At 36.6% G+C, this 19498-nt stretch overlaps 1 protein-coding gene across 1 annotated transcript in view; it reads left to right on the top strand.

Moving 5' to 3' along the window:
- Positions 1–18448, top strand: part of ADK (adenosine kinase) — a gene marked incomplete at its 5' end in the record, with an annotated part of 137282 nt that extends 118834 nt beyond the window's left edge. Inside the window, one exon of the mRNA XM_008936002.1 lies at positions 18351–18448. Coding sequence (XP_008934250.1) covers positions 18351–18448 — 98 coding nt within the window. The remainder of the gene's footprint in view (positions 1–18350) is intronic.
- Between the last annotated feature and the right edge of the window lie 1050 nt (positions 18449–19498).

The following is a 19498-nucleotide window of genomic DNA, read 5'->3' as shown; positions in this document are numbered from 1 at the left end:
CTTTGGAAAGTGTGAGCAAAAATCAGTTCAGCAATGGAAAAACATACTTATATATTGAAATATTTGCATAATTCAAAAACAGCTGAAGCTACAAACTTTAAACTCGGCTTGTTTTATAGCTTTAATAGAGGAAATAAAAACAATCCAAATTTAAAGAAAATCATTTCAGCATTTTTCAAGTTATTAATGATGAAATTTGGCATGTTCAGGCATGAGCACAGAATTTTCCGTTCTTCCTCCCCCCCAATGTTTGCAAGACCACCTCTGTTAAAGGCTCATTTGTCATAACCTCATTTGTTAGAATATGGCAGCAAAAATGGATTTTTTGAGGATTCAAACATTACAGCCACCTCAGGGCTGACTAACGACTTACATCTTCTTCAGTTTTTGGGATACATCACCTGTGATATTTCAGATGTGTTAGCCAGGACTGGCAAATGTGGTGGTAAAATGAGAAAGGTCCTTCTTAAAAATTTCTTAGTGCACCTACCACACAGTACATACTGAAAGTTTTGTGAATTTCTACTTACTATTTTAATCTATGTTTAATCTATTCCATTAATTAAACAGCATGTGCAGCGTAGCCTAATTATTAGCCTAATGTTGCCATAAAACTTGCAACATTACCAAAGTTTAGAGCCTGCCTATCGAGCTTTTGATGTTGGAGTAATACTAGGTGTTTGCCTCTATTTGTTATCTGAAACAAGATCCTGAGATAAATGGATGTTGGTGTCACCCAGTACCACCATTCTTGAGACAATATATGGAGATATATTCATAAATTCAAAATTTATGTGTTTGCATAGTATAAAAAACTGTTGTAAATGAAAATAACAAAGGTATGGGCTGTATGGTTTTTTATGAATGATGAAGATTCTTTTACTTTGCAAGGATATGTTAGATCTCTAATACTTTAAAAGAGCTTTTAAACCATTTGTTTTAGAAGAGTTGTCAAAATTGTGGAAAGTAGAGAGATTTTAAGAGCCGTTCTTAAGTCATAATGGCATGATGCAGTATGCTTTTTGGAGAAATAAAAAGGACTGATGTTCAAGCACGGCACTTACTCTAAACAGAGGTCAGTAGGTTTTCTTTGTCAGGTTGTGCTGCAATCATAGACCAGCATGTTACCTTGTAAGCCTAGCTATAAAACATAGAAGTATTTATTACTATTGACACTGCTAATGTTTTATGGTGGGCCTGTTGGCACCTCCTCTTTCTCTAAGTTACAGAATATTGTGTTTTCATCTAAGTAAGAAAAATTTGGGGTTTTTTTTCCCATACTTACAGCTTTCTTGCTTAGCCTTACAGACAGGAAACATTGACTAGCTTTTTTTATCAGCCAGCCTTCCTACATGTTTACACAAACAAAAGTAGTGTCTTGGACCTGGGGAAGTGGTTGTTGGGTTTTATTGGAGAGTGCTCTCTTTTTATCAGGATTTCACACTTTCACTACTCCCTATCCATTTATATTAACGATTTTTTTAAAAAAACAAAGTTTAAAAAACAAAAGGGAAATTTTAGTCTGCTAATGGCATAATGAATGAGGCAGAAAGCCCAGCAGAATTATTTTTAGTTTAGTTGTGGCTTAGGAAACCACAAAACCTAAATTAATAATGAACATTTGTTTATCAGGATCCATGAACAGCAAAGCTGGTAATACCTTTTGTAACTGAGACTGTTCATGCGTTCATGTTGCGTGGGAGAGGAGGTCTGAGCAGTTTATCAGACAGCTGAAATACATTATTAAAACCTAAGTTCCTGGACGTTGGTATCTTGACTGGATTTAAAAGTGTATCAACTGTTGCATTGCAAAGAATGCATATACATATGTGTAAAGAGATATATGTGTGAGGGGTGTGTCTTTCAGTAAATTCACACTGATTTAAAACAAGGACATATTTTCTAGTCTAAGGGGTTAACGCACCGGTTTAGCCCAGTAATTGAGAGTGAAGCATGTATAATCACTAGTAATACAGAATTTTCAAGGTAAAACTGTACCTCTTATTAAACCTAGCTCAAATTTCAGGTGCTAGAATGAATTTTCATTCTGGTGCTCTGGGGAAAATTACGCCTTTAAGCTGTGAGAAATGCATGTTTGCTGAAGGGAAATAATTTTTTCAAAATTCCATTCCTTAGGACTAGGCAGCATTTCTTTTTACTCAGAAGAATTTCAGTGCTTGTCTCTCAGATACAAATACCTAGAATTAGGAAGTAGGGTTTTGTAGCATAATTCTAAAAAGGATTCTTGGAGACATAACTGTTAAATATAAAAATCCACTGCTTAGGTAGTAGTAATTGCATGATGTTGGAGAGGAAACAGTGTGAGTGGAAGCAGGACTGAGGCAGACCAAAGGTCTGTCTAACCTGGTATCTGCATCAGTGTACAGAAGTGGGTGCTTGTAAAAGAGGATGAAACCAGAGCAGATCTGTAGTGATACCCCCATGTTACACTCACCCAGCTTCCAGTGATCTGTAGCTTGGAAATTTCTGAACTAGAGATGTTGTCTTTGTCCTTAGTAGGCCAAAATAGGATTTTACCCTAAATAATGTCTTGTGATAATGAGTGTCACAGACTGTCTTATGTAAAGAAATACCTTCCCTGACTTGTTTGGATTCAGCCACTTAAGAATGCTACTGGCTGTCTCGTGCTGCTCACATTGCACAGCCAGTAGATATAGTCATTCCATAGACAATGTCTTTTGATTTTGCATAATTCTTGCTTATCTCTCCTTCACTAGTCTTATTTCTAGACTCTTATTCTGTTTACTTGTTCTTTGTCTGCTCCTTAATTCTGACACCCTAGACCACCATTCAGTGCACCTTTTTTCAGGTCTGCCGTACTCTTTGTGAATGGGGGACTAGAATGTTCAACTTGCAAGTGCCTGAGAAGTTTACAAAGTGGTTTAATTTTGTTGTTTCCTTTGTTCTGTATGCCTCTCTTAATAATTCCTCACTCTATTTGCTTTTCTGGCTGCCACAGATGATGGATCTGACATTTTTATAGAATTATCTGTTGTAACTTCACATTTTCTTGATGGTGTGGTAAAGTGATTTCAAGCACATCACTGTGTATTTAAAGCTAGAATTGTTTCTTCTGTATGCACCTTTTTTACATTGATTGACAAAGAATTTTATACCCATTAGTGTGAGACACTTTTGCAATTCTCCACACTCGGCTTTTGGTTTTACCATCCCAAATGAGTCTAAATGTATCACAAGATGATGGCACACACTATACTGAAGAGCTTCCCTCAGAAATGGTGTGCATATAGGAGCATGCTACAGTTAACATCAAGACTGGACTTAGGCTGGGTGATTTCAATGAGGACACCTCTTACACCATTTGAGGCCTGTCTTACTTGACTCCAGAAAGAAAACTTGAATGAATTTACATTAGGATACTGATTCAGGTGCCATTAAATCCCAGATTACACTCTTGTTCAGGAAAGAAAGTACCTTAGTACATTCTAGCTTAATTTTTTTTTCTTTTGAGAAAGGAGGCCTTCCCTGTGATATTATTTCTCAGTTAGAGCATCCACATAGAATTAATTTATCATAAACTTCTGATGACTGCAGTATACATGGCTGTAATATTTTAAAACTGCAGTGCTTCAAAACTAGTACCATTTTACTGGTGGCCTGAGTGAATTGTGTTTTATACAGAAAAAAATTACATCAGCACAATATTATTCTGTTTGCTCAAACCACGAAACAACAGAACCACCTACCAAAAATCCTAAGACAGAATTGTAGTAATTAAGCCTTCTGGTTACCAAGACAGGCCCCTACTGTTCTGGGCAGTCACGGAAGGAATGAGGATTCACCTTATTCGTTCTATGGCTATGCAGTCCTCAGAGCCCGAGAGACTGAGACGTGGGTCCCTGACAGTTTCAAAATGATAGAAAAATCAGAAGTCATCAGCTCCTAGTGGGACACACATTTCCATCCTGTGCTTTTCTCCCACCCTCCCAGCACTTCTTTGCCCACATGGGGAACCAGTTCAGCAGTCTGCACAGACTAGCAGAAACCTACCATGGTAAGGTATTGAGCTCTCTGAAGTAGTTCATTGTGGGATCCAGATAAGTGCTTGTACCATCATGGGAGGAGAGCATGCAGCACTTGCAGTAGGTGACAAGGGAGAGGCTATAGTATCTGCAGACTACAGCAGCTGAAGTTGCTGCAGACCCTCACTCTGAGTTTTAGTTCAAACATTCGTCTAGCAATGAAGATTGTAGTTCCAAAGTTGGAAGGCAAGTTGCTCCAGGATCAGCTGAGAATATTGTAGAATTATGTCTGCAAAGTAAAGAGCAAAGAATAAGGAGACAGAGCCATGAATATACTATCAGGAGGGAAGCAATCTCTTCGACATCTCATATGCTGAAAACCACTGATTTTGTCAGAGAACTATATTAAAAGAGTGGTAAGGCAACAGAATCAATCATTCAGTAATTGTGAAGTGCTGGAACTCATGATGGCTTTCCAGATGCAATTTGTGCTTTTCCCATGTACATGTAATTGATGCAACTTTGTCAGGGTTATGCCGTTTCCTGAAAGTGACACCTACCCTGCTCTGTGTACACCAAACATGAAATTCTGGTAACTTCAAGTTTTTCAGCAACTGGTTTAGCAATCTACAGTGTTACGCCAGTCTAAATGTATCTTTCTGTTGTTTTGAACAAACTGAAGAAAATCCAAAACTATTCTACTTCATATAATGTTATTATCCTTTAAGCTTTCATTAAATTTATGCTTTAGGTTTAAAGTTCAACGTTATCCTTTCCTATATGTGCATTCTTTGTTGTTGCAATATTAAGTACTGGGCACTGCCCATTTCTCTGTAATAGCATATGCTTTAGTGAGTTGAAATCTGATCTGAAACCCATGCTTTAAAAGTTTACAATGCACAGGCTTCCCACCTCCTGACACTTAGGTTCAAATCATGCTAACAGGGTCTATTTCATGGAATTAATCAGATGGTAATTTTTCTACCAAAAATTTTTAAGAAGTATATTTTCTCTTTACCCTAATTTGGTGTGGTTATATTTTTTCCACAGGAAGAAATTAAATGTATGACTTGTTCAGCAGGTTTTTTAATAGATCAATAATTTGTTGACTTAACTTTTTTTTTCCTGTGGATATGTGGGAAGATCAATGTCTGTAGTGCCCTAGGTCATGATCAATACTTTTAATAAAACTACCTTTTTTCCTTTTTTTTTATCTTTTCCCCTTTGTACCTTTGTATGGTTTTGCTTTTATTAATGAGCTTTTCCTTTAGTTTAAGACCATTAATGGTTTTCAGATAATGTCATACTGCCCAAGGTCAAGGCCAGTTTGAACTTATAACTCTACTTATCAGTGATTAAATCTGTTGGATGGGCTTCAATGTGTTAGAAGGCATAAGAGTTTGAAGCACCACTTTCTAGATGCTCAAAGTTAAAACAAAACAAAATCCAAACCTTTTGGGAGGATGTAAGGCTTTTCTTTTCCTTTTCCTTCTTAAATAACAATTGTCTTGTTTATGGACCTTACATTGGCATTAGCATCAGAAGTAACTATTGTGGCCTTGACTGCTCTTCAATTAAAGGTATATTGAGTTTTATAGTGGTATATTGCTCATTTTGCAAAACTGATTTGAAATAAGATAGAGTCTTTTGTTCATTGCTGAAATTCTGGATGGGAGGGTAGCAACTTACTAAAGCATGTGTTATTGGGTGGAATGCTTGTAGAGAAGGTGATACTATTGTCTCTGAGGCTCAACCCAGTGTCTTTTGAAATCAATGGAAATATCTCATTAACTTCATTGGATATCGATTATGGCCGTGGAGAACTAAAAGCATTCATGAATATTAATGATTTATACTGATCCATATGCCTTTGTGTGTTGTACCTTGTCTGCAATCTCTGATTCAATTTTTGTAGTCTACCTAGAGGTTATGCAAAAAGCAGACTTCATTTATGTTGAAAGATTTGATAACAGATTTTACTTGAAGATATCTTCATTGTTGTCTGCTACAAATGAGGCGCATAAAGAACTGGATCCTTTGACCACGGGCAGAATATCTTCTGTAGGAGATCTTTTGTGCCATTATTTCAGCAGTGTTAGCCTTTTTTTTTTTTTATTAGGCAGCAGTTCACTTCATAACAAATCATCACAGAGGAACTTGAACAGCAGCATCTCTACTCAGAAGGTGCCCTACAGTCTGTGATAGCCTATCATCTCTAATTCAGAGATTTTATTTCCCATCTTGTAATTAAAGTTGAATGAACAACATAGAAAAGTTTAAGTTGTAGCTATCCGTGTCATGCTTTGCCATAAATGATGGAACTTAATGTTTTCAAGCCTCTAATCTTCACCTGCTCAAATAGTCACTATAAAATAATTCCACAGAATGGAAGGAGAGTAAACTGCGGGTATGTGTGGTGACCCTGCATTAGAACTGACCCCTTGATTAGAAGCTTCTTTGCTGTAGCATCCAGTTGCAGGCAATAGAAGTTGTGGGAAATAAGTGGCTGAATGGAAGACAAATCCTTAGCTCCAGAAGGGACAGAGCAGAGAGCCTGGCTAATGGAAAAACTGGACAAAAGGGAAGTTTCAAAGGGTCTGCAAAACATCTAGAGCTAACATTGGGGGTGGGGGGTGTGGTTAATTTGAGTTCTTGAAAATGGCTACTTACCTAAAAGTGGAATTGTGAGATATTGTGATTGATGTGGCTCAGTGATTTCCACAGTAGGTTTTACAGATGATGCAAAATGAAAAGTTTTTAGATGCCATATCTAAAACCAGGCTGTGCACATGACTCATATACCAGTGGCCTGGCCTGGACACACCTGACCATTATATAGAATAGGAAGTGGCAGTTTAGGTACGAACTTCTGGATACCACAGATATAATGTTTATGTAGTTGATCCCATTTAAACGCAAGTAGGCTCTGGCCTACTCTCAGCATAGCTGTTTTCTTTGTTATGATTAATGAAGTCAGTAAAGTCAGCAGACCTGATTTGAAGTATATAGAGTGAGCAGATTTTGTGAATACAGTAAACATGAACTATTTTTATATTATTAGGTTTTGGCTATACCTACTGAATAATATAGTACTAATACTTCTTTAAGACTAATGTTTGTTTAAAAAGAATACATAGAATCATTTGAAACCAGATTTAAAGTTTGGAAGGCTGCTTATGTTTTGGGGTTTTTTTGTTGTTTTTTTTTTGGTGCAGTTTGCTACCCTGTGCCCCTCATTGCCCTCCTAATCCACCCTGATTCGTCTGCCTGCCCCAGTGATTAGCAGTGAAAACTAAAACAGAGAGGAGTCTGTGGGACCAAATATTTATGTCCCTTGTAATCTGACACTGTGATATTGTACTGTGAACCTGAAGAGATGTCAAGACATGCATTGTGGCTAATAGCAATTGATGGCAAATGAAACTGCAGAACTGTGTCCAAGTTGTTGGCTTTATAAATTTGATTACGTTTTCTGATAAAATATAAAAGTGCAATAAACTATGCATGCCCTCTCTTTCCTCCCCACAGTTGCAGAATGCTGTTTGTACCATATATTGCTGTTGCTGACAACTGAATAAGAATTTTTAGGAGCAGTTGGCTATCAAATGATGGCAAATTTAAAGGTTATGCAAATTGTGCCAGTACAGCCCAGCTTGTTTCAGACCCCTTTTCTCTATTATCATACCAATTGAGTCAGCTCATAGTAGACAAAGCAAGGTTATGGGAACCACCTAGAGCATCATGCACCATTAAACATCAATGCAGCATACATGAACATCTGCAACAACGATCTTATTAACAGAGGGTATAACGGAAGGCAGCAGCTTTCTTAGTCACTTAATTGTAAAAAATTTAATAACCTCATACTTGCATTATTTATCAACAGCAAGTTGGTCAAAAATTACGCAGTTGTGGTGGATTAGATTACAAACCCATTGCACGCTACAAATTACTGCAAAATATGAAAATCTATTTGTGAACAGTGAAACACTGTAGTTACAGTGCTAAAAATGCAATTTTCTTTTAATCTGTGGTGCATCATGGAATAGAAGTATCTGCTTTTTTGCACTGTCATTTTTATATCTGGCTAAAACTAAATATAAAAAACCTAATGGTTGGTTTTAGATTTCTTGCTTAACTAGACAGCATAAACATTTCAAAAATCAAGGCACAATTGTTTTGTTATGAAAAGAAACCATAAAGTGGTCCTTGTGTGTGCAACCAAAACAGGTGTTTGGAGGAAGAAAGTAAAGCATGTTAGATATTCATACTGCATATGTATTGTGTATTGGCTTCTGGAGAAGTCACTACACTGGTCTAGAAGATAAGCGCATGTGTACATGTGATCTCAAATGGTGTAAGGAAATAGATACAGAAATTACAATATGTTAATAATAGAAACAAGGTTTGGCCCTTTAAGGCCAAGCCAAACTGCTCGGGATAGGCTACAGTTGGAGCACACCCTTTACTGGAATCAGATAAAATGGTGGGGTTTGACAGCCCTCCTCTCCTTGGAAACTGGGGGCACTGGTGGATTCCCTGGTTTTGGTTAGCAGGGAACTGGTGGCCTACTCATAAAAGGTTATAGCTACAGGAAGAAAGCACCACACTTTCAATTTCAACCTCAGCATGCAAAATGTGCAGACATTTAAGAATCAAATCAGAAAAAGGAAATAAGAGATTGGATGAGTAAAACAACACAGGCTCAAAGGTCAAGCTTGACAAGTGCATTCAGCAGAAAAACCTGCTCCAAATGTCAGTCTGCTCCTGAGCAACCTGGTTCCTTCCTGGTGCCCTCTGCTCCTGCCTCTGCTGCTGCTCTCTGATAGTAGCAGCTATCAGATCAGATTTGTATTTATGTGGGAAAAGAATTAAGCCTTCTAAGGTTTTGTTGGTATAAAAATCCAAATTTTGATAGGAATGTTGCCTACAATCAACCTTCAAGTCACCAGTAGACACCTCAGTCATTAATGAGTAGGAATCAACAGGTAACAGAGAAGGATGGGGGGAAAGAGGGTGAATGAAAAGACAGTAAGCAGCAAAGATGAGTAAAAGCTCAGTACAAGTACAAATGTGGCAAGTTGAGAATTATAGAAGTTAGTTTCCTTAAAAAAAATGAAAGCTTTTTCTTCAAAAATGTTAAATCAAAAGTCTTAATTTATTTTTCTACAATCAACCTTCAAGTCACCAGTAGACACCTCAGTCATTAATGAGTAGGAATCAACAGGTAACAGAGAAGGATGGGGGGAAAGAGGGTGAATGAAAAGACAGTAAGCAGCAAAGATGAGTAAAAGCTCAGTACAAGTACAAATGTGGCAAGTTGAGAATTATAGAAGTTAGTTTCCTTAAAAAAAAATGAATGCTTTTTCTTCAAAAATGTTAAAAGTCTTAATTTTATTTTTTTTTTTGTAATCTTTGTTTATTTCCTCTAGGAGAAGGTGGCAAAAAAGCAGGCAGTATGTCTAAATAACCATTAAGTATATGTTTTATACAGAAATGGTTCTAAAAGAAACAAGTAGCAAGCCTTTTCCAATTTTTTTCCACATTTTTAAGTTACAGTTCACTCTGTAGACTAACCAGAGTTTTTTTCCTGTATATTTGTCTGGATTTTAAAGCAGCATCTGCTTCATTACTTTCTACATAACTTTTCATAACTTAATTATACAAGCAGAATGCCCTCATTCTATACATATCTATTTACTTGTTTACCAACCTTGCTTTTCACATGGGAAATTCTTCAGAGCAAGAATGTTGGGGGTTTTTTCTTCTAATACATATCTTGGTGGTCACCTTGACAATACAAGAATACAGATTAGGTTTAAAAGATCACAAGTTGAAGTTGGCTATACATGCCAACTAAAGTTTGACTAATTTTATATGTTTTATTACTTCTTAAAAGAAGATTTATGTCTTGTTTTGGTTAAGTTGAAATAACTTTGAACGATTCAGCAATTTAATACTACAGAAAGAAAGAAAAGTAACTGAGAGTGACAAGTGACAGTAGGAGTTCGACAAAGATCTGCTGAGAGAGAAGTGGAAATTTTTAATTTGCTTGCTAGGTTAGATTTTCTTATGTTTTGTCAAGCAGCCTGTTTTTATAGCATTGGGTTTTACTTTAAATTGACAGTGCATGCACTGTAAAGCCCATTGTGTTACCTTTATGAGTGCCTATATGCTACTGCCATGCTTCAAAGGGCTTGTTGCACAAACATACCATTCAAGAGCTCTTGTTGGAAACTGTTAAAACTGCTGTTATAATAGCAGTATGCTAATTATTTAACTCATTATGTGGTCAATAATTGTATAAATTCAGAGTTGTGTGATTTACATGATAGTAAAATATATGTGACATTATTTTAAAAGTTGGTAGATTGTTGGTCATGCTTACAACAATGGTTAGGTAATACTTTTAAACTGATTAAGTGATACTACAGACATCATAGTTTGGTGTATTTAATTATCTAAGAAATTATCTGCGACTAATATAGGGGAAAAATAAACTTCATTTAGGCTAAATTCTCTTTCTAGACTGGCATAACACTTAAAGAATTCCATTAAAAACAGTGGAGTTGCTCTGTTTTTAACTGTCATTTTAAGAGTAGAATATATTCCCATTGAGATTAGAACAAATTTCAGCCTCCACTACAGTGACATCTTCTAATAGATTTAAAACCTCCAAAAGCCTAATAAAATTCATTTAGCAAGCATGGTTCATTCTTCAAAACTAAATAAGTAGTCTAGGGAGATCGTAATTAAAGGCAACACAGAATTTACAAATACAGCATGAGAAGAAAAATGTAATTGTAAAAGTTCTAGAGCTGAGCTCTGAGTTAAAAGGATGAAAAATTGAACATTCTACATATAATTTGAATATTTAAAGGCAGTGCTGCAGAATTTCTGTGGTATATCTACCTCAGCAATGTCCAGCTAGTATCCCATTAATTTTTTTAGAGGAGAAATATATATATATAAAATCTTATTTTTAGTAATGTTTTTAGGGAAGGCTGTCTCTTTCATTCCAATGGACTGATTTTATTTATGAAACTAAATATAAATTCTCCCAGAAGAAAAAGCTCCTTCAGAACTGCTCTGTAGTGACCTAATGCTCACTCCTTCTCTTTTCAGTCTTACTGATGCTCAAATAAAACAGAAGTGCCTTGGGCCCATTTCTGCCTCCACTGACAACCCATGCTTCTCAGATTATCATGTAGCATAAACAAAGCTGTCATGTAACATGACATTTATTTAAATGATGTGATTTCTGTGTTCACCACTCTGAAACTGAGGTATAGCTAAGAAAGCTTGCAAGTTTTGACAGGTGTGTTTGCCCCACTAGGGCAATATGCTTAATGTATAAAAAATGTGAGGCATAATACAGTTTTTGTCCTGCTCAAAATCAAATTATAATGTGTTTTTATCTTTTCTTTTTAGCCAATGCTAAGAAAATTTAAAGCTTTTAAATAATTGCTTTGACTGGATTATAGGTTGATATTTGTTAGAAAATTATCCCATAGGACAGTGGTTTTATGGTCCAGCTATGCAGTGTTTTAAAACAGGTCTGTAGAATACCATGAAATGGAGTGCATTCCTTCTAGTGTGGGGGTCAGTGCAAACAGTAAGTGAACTACACTGTCTGCTTTCTGAGCTGAAAGATGCCCCATTTTTTGCACAGTCCCCATAGATAACTTTCTGAAGATGGCAGAGTATATGTGAGCTAGAATGTATGTGTCAGTGTACCTTGCTTGTATACGTGTGATGTATTCTTTACATTAGACACTGACATTCCAACTGTTATTTCAATTCTTGAGCTACCTATTTACAGATAGAAACAGATTTGTTTATATTTCCCAGTCCCATATACAGCTCGAAAAACAATTGGGGGCTTGGCTTGATTTTGTACATGTAGTGATCAAATAACATCCAAACCAGTACGTGCTGGATTTACAGTGCAGGAAGAGATGCTTCTATTACTTACTATCCAAAGCTATTTTTGTGTCACTCTGTACTTTCACTGCTGTGGCTAGGCTTGCTGCAGTAGAACATACTTTCAGTAGAGACTGGGATCATACAATTCATGGGGTTTGTTTATTGTAGCCCGTCTCTTCAGGACTGATCTTGATCTGAGCTCATCACAGTAATCCCAAGACAGTCATGGTGTTGCAACCATGAAACATCTAGAGAAGCTTCTCTTAATTTTGGTGCCTGTGACTTCACATCTTTCGCCTTTTCTGAGCCCTCAACCTCTGTCTTGGTCTGGGCAGAGCTTTAGCTTTGAGCAGTACCTTATGTCTTCAGCAGCCCTGCCGAGTTGGAGGAGTGTTTTCCAGCAGTTCAGTGGGCGCAGTTTCAGCCTCCTCTGAAATCTGTGCCTAGCGGGCAAATGGCAATATTCTTGTGTGCTCAGAAAGGCTTTTTCAACAGAGTTCATTGCTGTTCTAAACCTTAAACATTGTGACACATGCCAGAAAAATTCAGTGGCTTGTTCTTTAGGGCAGTTTTTACATATATGCATGCATATATATATCTATTTTTAAAATGTCATATTAGCACCAACTGAAGCAAAACTAGTGTTTTCTGTTGACCTCTTGCTTCAACATCTTTTACACAAAGATTTATTTATTATGAGAAATAAAAGAGAGCTTTGACTAATGGCACTGGCAGGGATGATATAGAAAATACTGACATTTAAGTGGTTCCCACACCTTCTATAAAATAAACAAAACACATTTGAGCCTACAGAAGCTATTCATGAGTCATTAGCTGATGCTGTTACATTTTTTACAATTGTTGTAACTAGATACAGAGTTCTGAGTCTGATCTCATGCTAGTATAAAGAGTTATTTCAAAGGGGTGGGTTTGAATTAACAAGAGCACAGGCAAAATCAGACATAGGTTCAGAGAATGAGTGTACATTGGGTGCAAAAATAGTGTTTAATCTTACATCATTGCTAACAGTTGAATATGAGTGTACAAGTTCCTTTGGAAGAACTTTCTTTATCCTATTAACTCTAATCCTATGAATCACACTTCAGTGAGATGCTATAAATATGACTTCTGAATAAAAATATGTTCAAGTAGATAATGGCACAATGTGTATATCTGAGGAGAGTTCTAAAGGGAAAACAAGTCTCATTCAACATCTCTGAATTAACTTCACTTCCTAGAAGAGAGGGAAAATGGGGTCTGCACACTGTCATTTCCCCTACAGATATCTATAGGACCATGAGTAAAGCCACAGAAGATTCAAAGTCTTTGGCATCATATTCCTTCTCTGCTTCTACTGAAAATGCACTAGCTGCCTCTGAGGGGCAGTACTTTGCATCCTAGCCAACACAGCTGTATAGACTTCCTTCTGCTTAGTAAGCTGCAAAGAGAATTTTAGCCTGATTGCACTACTTGCATCTTTTATTATGGAAATAAATTAATATTTATATTAATTGTATCATACTATAGACATATAAATGCATTATAAATTACAACTGCTCGATAACTTGTTTTGGGAAACATTGTTTATTATAACAATAAAGGTTTAACTTCTACATTACTAGTTATGAAGTTTTCTTGGCTACATGTTGAATTCATTCATATACCATTTCATTTGTTCTGTATTATTACAGTATTTGATTAGAAAGATCCCAGAGCATGTGGCTGAGTTGCATCTCACTTGTTACACTATTTAACTCCGTTGACTTGCACAAATAAATTCCTCATTTTTCTGACAAGCCCTGCATAGCTACAGCACCAGGGTAAACAAGGCACAGGATAAGATGGAAGAGAGAGGAGATGTTGGCATGCAAAACAAGGCAAGCTTAACATGCACACAGAAAGTGCCAGGGGGGCTGGAGTGCTCATCCAGCACAGCTATCTGAAAGTCCCAGCCTGAAAATGCAGGATCTCATTCGGTTTGCTTAGAAATGACAGGCTGAATGAGCACTGCTAGGTTTCAAATATGTCATCACTGGAAGTCTTAAGGATTTCTGACAGGGAGTTCAGCACACAGTGCACTGCCCCACCTTGCTTTATAATTGTGGATAGTGCTGTGCTGTCATGGTGGGAGAGTTGTGATAGCTGTTTGTAACATTGTCCACTGTGGCATTGTTATGTGAAGTACAGCAACAACAGCATTTTTTACTGAAGAAAAAAGCAGAGCAAAGTGTTGTTATACTAATGATTTTTAAAGATGTATTAATGTGTTGAAGAAGGTGCAGAGACTTAGAGCCCATAAGTTTCTGGGGTTTACCTTCTGGAGAGAGGTAAGAGCTCAAAATCATCCTGACTGACATGGGCCTGTTTCAAATACTTTTCTCATTAGTTTTTACCTTATAACTGCCCAGAGACATTTATAGGGTTTGAGTTCAGGTTTCTATACCCTGTTAGGTTCTTCCTGTCTCTTTTTTTTCCTCTTTTCTTTTTATCTGTTTTTGGCCCCTGATCTAAAGGAAATTGGAGAGGACGGAGGTAGGGAAGAGATGGGACAGAACTCTGTTTCACAGTTGTTCTTTTTTTTACAAGTTAAAGCTCACAAAAGAAACCTGAATGTGTCTCCATCTTGTAAGCATCTGTGCCACCACTACAAGCCCACAGATCAAAAGGTTATTTGAGGAAGTAGCTGGGCGTCTTTGTATGTATTTTAGGGCTCCCTTCTTCCTTTTATTTTATTTTATTTTAATACAAAATTAAGGACAGTCCAACATGTTGCCCATAAGAGTTCTGTTACAGGTAATTAAATGTAAGTTTACACATTTAATCTACTTTTAAGAGCAAGAGAGACTGGTAAATGACCCAGTTAAGGAAAGTACTCAGCCTAATTGGATGTAATGATTGCTTGCTGGTGTTTATTACTGTACTAAGAGTAGACATATAGTCTGTGATTCTAATTTGGTTTAAAGACAGACCTGTAGTATTTGCAGCTATCATCAGGGTTCGATTGTTTCAGTTACCATCATGAAATAGGCTTATGTTCATCTGGGAGCTTAAATGTATTAGAATGGAAGGAGCACTGTTTTTTCAGTTAATGTTGCTCTCCAGATATTATCTCTCTGGACTGTTTTACCTACAAAAATACCTTAAGCTGGATATGCTATTGCATATTTTCACCTCAGGAAAATTTCACATCTTCATGTACATAATCTGAAAAATTAATTATAGCTAAATTTACCAGCGAGCAGATTCTTTCTGATTTATCTGTGAATATTGTCTTCAGCCTATGGAATCACCACATTAATGTTTGATTTTGATTATTTCCATATCATTCTAAACTAATGTAAAATCATGGAGAGTTGAATCAAAGACCCAAAATGTTATATTTCATTAATGCTTGTTACCAAAGCTTTCATACTTATAGACACTTCGGTACATTTTGCACTCATAATTCTGGGCTTCCAGGAAATGATATCCTAGTGGAATGTGTTGTATCCCAGGGTGTTTACCACAGAAGATATTTGTTGCTTAAAAATAGAACGCTGGATTTTATGCCCAGAGGAGCAACACTCTGACTTCGAAACACTTATGTAATTATTCTTTATTTCATAACTCTCAGAATGATAAATGAAATCAGAACTGACTTTGAAGAGTAGGACCACTGATGACTACCTCAGCCAAGGTGTCTCAATGCTCACTGTGATGGATTTGGGATTTTTATAACATAATAGATCACATACAAAAATGAAGTGAAAGCAACACTGAACTCACAAATGCGAGGATGTTCAGAATGGAGACTTTAGCTTCATCTTCATTCACCCTGCTGTGCCTAGTTGTTAGAAAACACCAATCAGTAAGAGATGTTAGCTATTTTTATGCTATTACACAGGTACAGCAAGGTAATCTAATGGCAGCTTTAATTCTATCTGACTTTGTTTATTGTGAAGGAAAGAAAAAAACAACCCACCTCAGTATTATTTTGTTATATCTTTCAATATGTATTATTGTTAAGTATAGTTTAGTAGACTCTACTGTTAGAGAAAGATACTGTCCCTATTGGATGTGTGCAGATGGTAATATCTTTACAGTGTCATACATGCTCCAAAGCCAAGCTGGCTCCTTCTGAAAGTTCAGTACTTAAAAATATGAGATTATTGCTCCTCTTGAAAACTTATAAAGTTCTAAGGCAGAATGTATGACCCAGGTAGAGATGGGAAACTGGGATCAGGGGGGAAAAAAAAAATTGTTCTTGTATCAACTGAATTCTTTGATGTATTTGGGGTTTTAGACTAGCTCAGTTACATACAGCTTAGCTCAGTTATGTTTTAGGCTAGCTCAATTACACCTACTACAGAAAGAACAAGATAAGAGCTCATAGTGCAATACTTACCTGCAAGTACTAGAGGGAGCTGAGGGAAGGAATCAAGATGGAGTAAATGAAAGGAGGAAGATGATAGAATTCTTATTTGTGTTTGTTTGCCTGGACAGACTCTTATTTCACGCCAAGCCCCATTTACAACATTAAGTATAACGTGTGTACCCAAACACATACATTTGTATGCACATGCAAGTGTCTGCTGTGTATTTAACACACAACGTGTGTGTGTGTGCCCATGCACACTTGGGAAGGAAGCAGGTTAGTTTATTACAATATGTCTTCAACAGAGTTACTATTTTGTTCATTGTTTTAGTATTATCCAGAGCAAATCATATATACCTTCTTACAAAATGGATAAATACACTCTGCTTGTCTGGCAGGGTTTAATGTAAGACCTCACTTTCTAGATTTCCAATTCAAATGAATCCTGTTAAAATTACTGAAAAACACTGCTTTTGAAGACTATCTTAAGAGTACAACAAAGCATTGAAGCACATTTCTAAATAGCTTTCTTAACAGAATAGAGAGTAGGATGCACTGAGATCTGACTGAAACGTGTTCTTTAATTGGAATATTCATCTTGTGTTCTTCATTACCCTTTTTTCTTTGCCTCTCATGGATGGTTGTTGCTAATGCTCCCCTCCCCTCCTGGTGGGCCAGCCAACAGTTCCCTCTGGAGGCAGCATCATTATATCTGCCTGGTTCACTTAGTAGCAGATGGTGAAGAGCAGTAGAGCTGATACACTGCATTTCACAGAAACCAGGATCCTTCTGGTACCTCTGCAGCACACACAGACTTGTCTGATTTGAGACTGTGAATTCTTTATGTGCCTCCCAAACTAGGTTTCCTTATTTGCTACTGTGTACAGCAGTGTAAGAGTGATTTTCATGATCTGCTCTGTTGCTGGACACTGAAGAAACTACTCATCTCCAGCTTTCAGCTACGGGAGGATCTATTTCTCACTTCATTTCTATTTTCACTGAAAATTAAAAGAAAACAGCTTTGATGGTTTTCATTTTCACTGTTTGACAGGCTTTTCTTCCCCCTCCCCTATTTTTAATTCCTACTGTCTGCCAAAGGACAATCTGTTTGCTCTGAGACAGTTTAATGCATACTGACTACCAGAGGCAGAACTTCCATTGGCTCTGTTACAGGGGTAATTTACACTTTAACAAGGTATTGTGACAAGGTGGTAATTATATTTTTATCACGTCATTATGACATTACCACCTGGAAAGCCATAGCTGATTAATTAGTGGCATATATTAAATTTATAGCCCTAGAACTCTAAAGTTATCATACCTAAGTGGTGTAATTATGTTGAACTGTGGTGTGGCAGTGAATTGGAGGTGAAGATTCTGAGTATCCACCTATTGTAATAGGTTTAACGAGTGCCAGTAGAGGGCAGGGAGCTGCAGAGAAGGAAATTTTTTTCAAAAAAAGAAATACTAAGGAAGAGGGTGAAGTCATTGAAATCTTGAAATCAAATCTAGTCAGATGGCAAGTTGCAAGGCTTCTGACATATATGTGCTTTTTAAAACATCTAATTTGAGAGCCCTCTGATTTACACTAGTTCCTGCGTTTTATTTCACAGCTTTATTTTAGTTAATTCACGTGTATTTTGGTTTTCATAATGCAGCAATTTCTAATTTTCAGAGGCTTGGACTGGCCAGTTTGGAGGCTATGTCACCTCTCTGCAACTAACAGGAAGCACTGGTTTTGGCAGGATGGATTTTTCTTAGTCTGGTTCATGCACCCAGGTGTTCTGTGTTGTTCCTCCTGATTTACTTTTTTATTGCCCTTAATATTAGGAGATAAAGAAAATAAATTTGTCTGGAAATAATTAATGAAAATGTCCACAACAAATAGTTTGATCCAATGTGTTCCTGTGTCCAGAGAGAATTATAAACCAAATTTATTTTTATCAGAATTATTGTGTTAAAAGTCAGAGCATCAGTTTTGAATTGTACTGATTTTTGGTGTTTGTTGTGCTTTTCAAAGTCATATTTCCAAATAACTCATGTTCTATTCTCCCCTTTCACTATAGAAAATGAAGTGACAACTTTCCCTGTGTTGGTGAGTGATCAGAGTGAAATCGTGGATACCAATGGAGCTGGGGATGCATTTGTTGGAGGTATTTCTTAGTGCTTTCTCATTTGGAGATTATTGTATTATTCTCTGTGTATAAAATGTATCATTTTTTAATTGTACTGTCCTTCAGAATGTTTCATTCTTGTACAGCTTTTCTCTGCATCCTGAAGTTACATGATTTAATTAAGTTCTGATTTTCAAAGGGAAAGTGTGTTCTATTACTTTAAAAATAATATGCTATTATGCTGTACTTTGGTCATTTTCATGAGATTAATCGTTTCTGTCAGACTGTTGCATAAACAAGCCTCATCAAGTACTATATAGTGTACAGAAATCCCTCCTGGCTTAAATGTTAACACATTGTTGTTCTTTAAAACAGGTTGTAGCGAATATTAAACAGTATGTTAATAAGTGAGCATAATATCTTCTGATTGTGTCAATTGTGGTAGAACATCTGCTTCCAATACAATTATTTGGACATCAGAAAAGAACATAAAGGGTTAATTTGTTAAAACAAACCCAGAAAATATCTGGCATTGCTTAATATCCATTTGCAAACTTACTATTTTTTTTGGCACAAGCTCTAAGGAAAAAAGAGGATGTTATGTCTATGCCTGTTTTGAAAAATGATTCAGTATAAGCCAAAAACTGATCTAATCCAAAAGTTCTGTCATTCATTGCAACCTTCATACATGTAGTTCTGTGATGCACTATTGCATCCTGAAGGCTCTAATAACCAGTACATAGCAGGAGCTCCATTAGTCACTAATTTACTGGAAACAATACCAAAGAGACTTTATAAATAGAATTGCAGGGCTCAGTCTTGTAGCTATGAAGGGGATAACAAGCAGTGTGTTGCCACATTAAAGGTTCAGAATTGTGTCCTGCTTCAAGAAAGTATTCAACATAAGCTTAATCTTAAGCATGTGAGTAATTCTCTCCTTAATACGCCACTTAAACCAATGATAAATTTTCAGTATGTGCTTAAATCTGGCTGAAAATAGGAATGCTGTTACTCATTGCTGTGCTGCTTTTGTGAATCAAAAAGGACAGAAATAGAAGGAAACACATTAGGTCACATTATTCATACACCTTTTAGTGCAC

This window comes from Merops nubicus, unplaced genomic scaffold, assembly GCF_000691845.1.
Source record: "Merops nubicus isolate BGI_N331 unplaced genomic scaffold, ASM69184v1 scaffold102, whole genome shotgun sequence".
Taxonomy (NCBI): domain Eukaryota; kingdom Metazoa; phylum Chordata; class Aves; order Coraciiformes; family Meropidae; genus Merops; species Merops nubicus.
The sequence above is the reverse complement of the archived record's forward strand: the minus strand, read 5'-3'. Positions and strand labels throughout refer to the sequence as shown.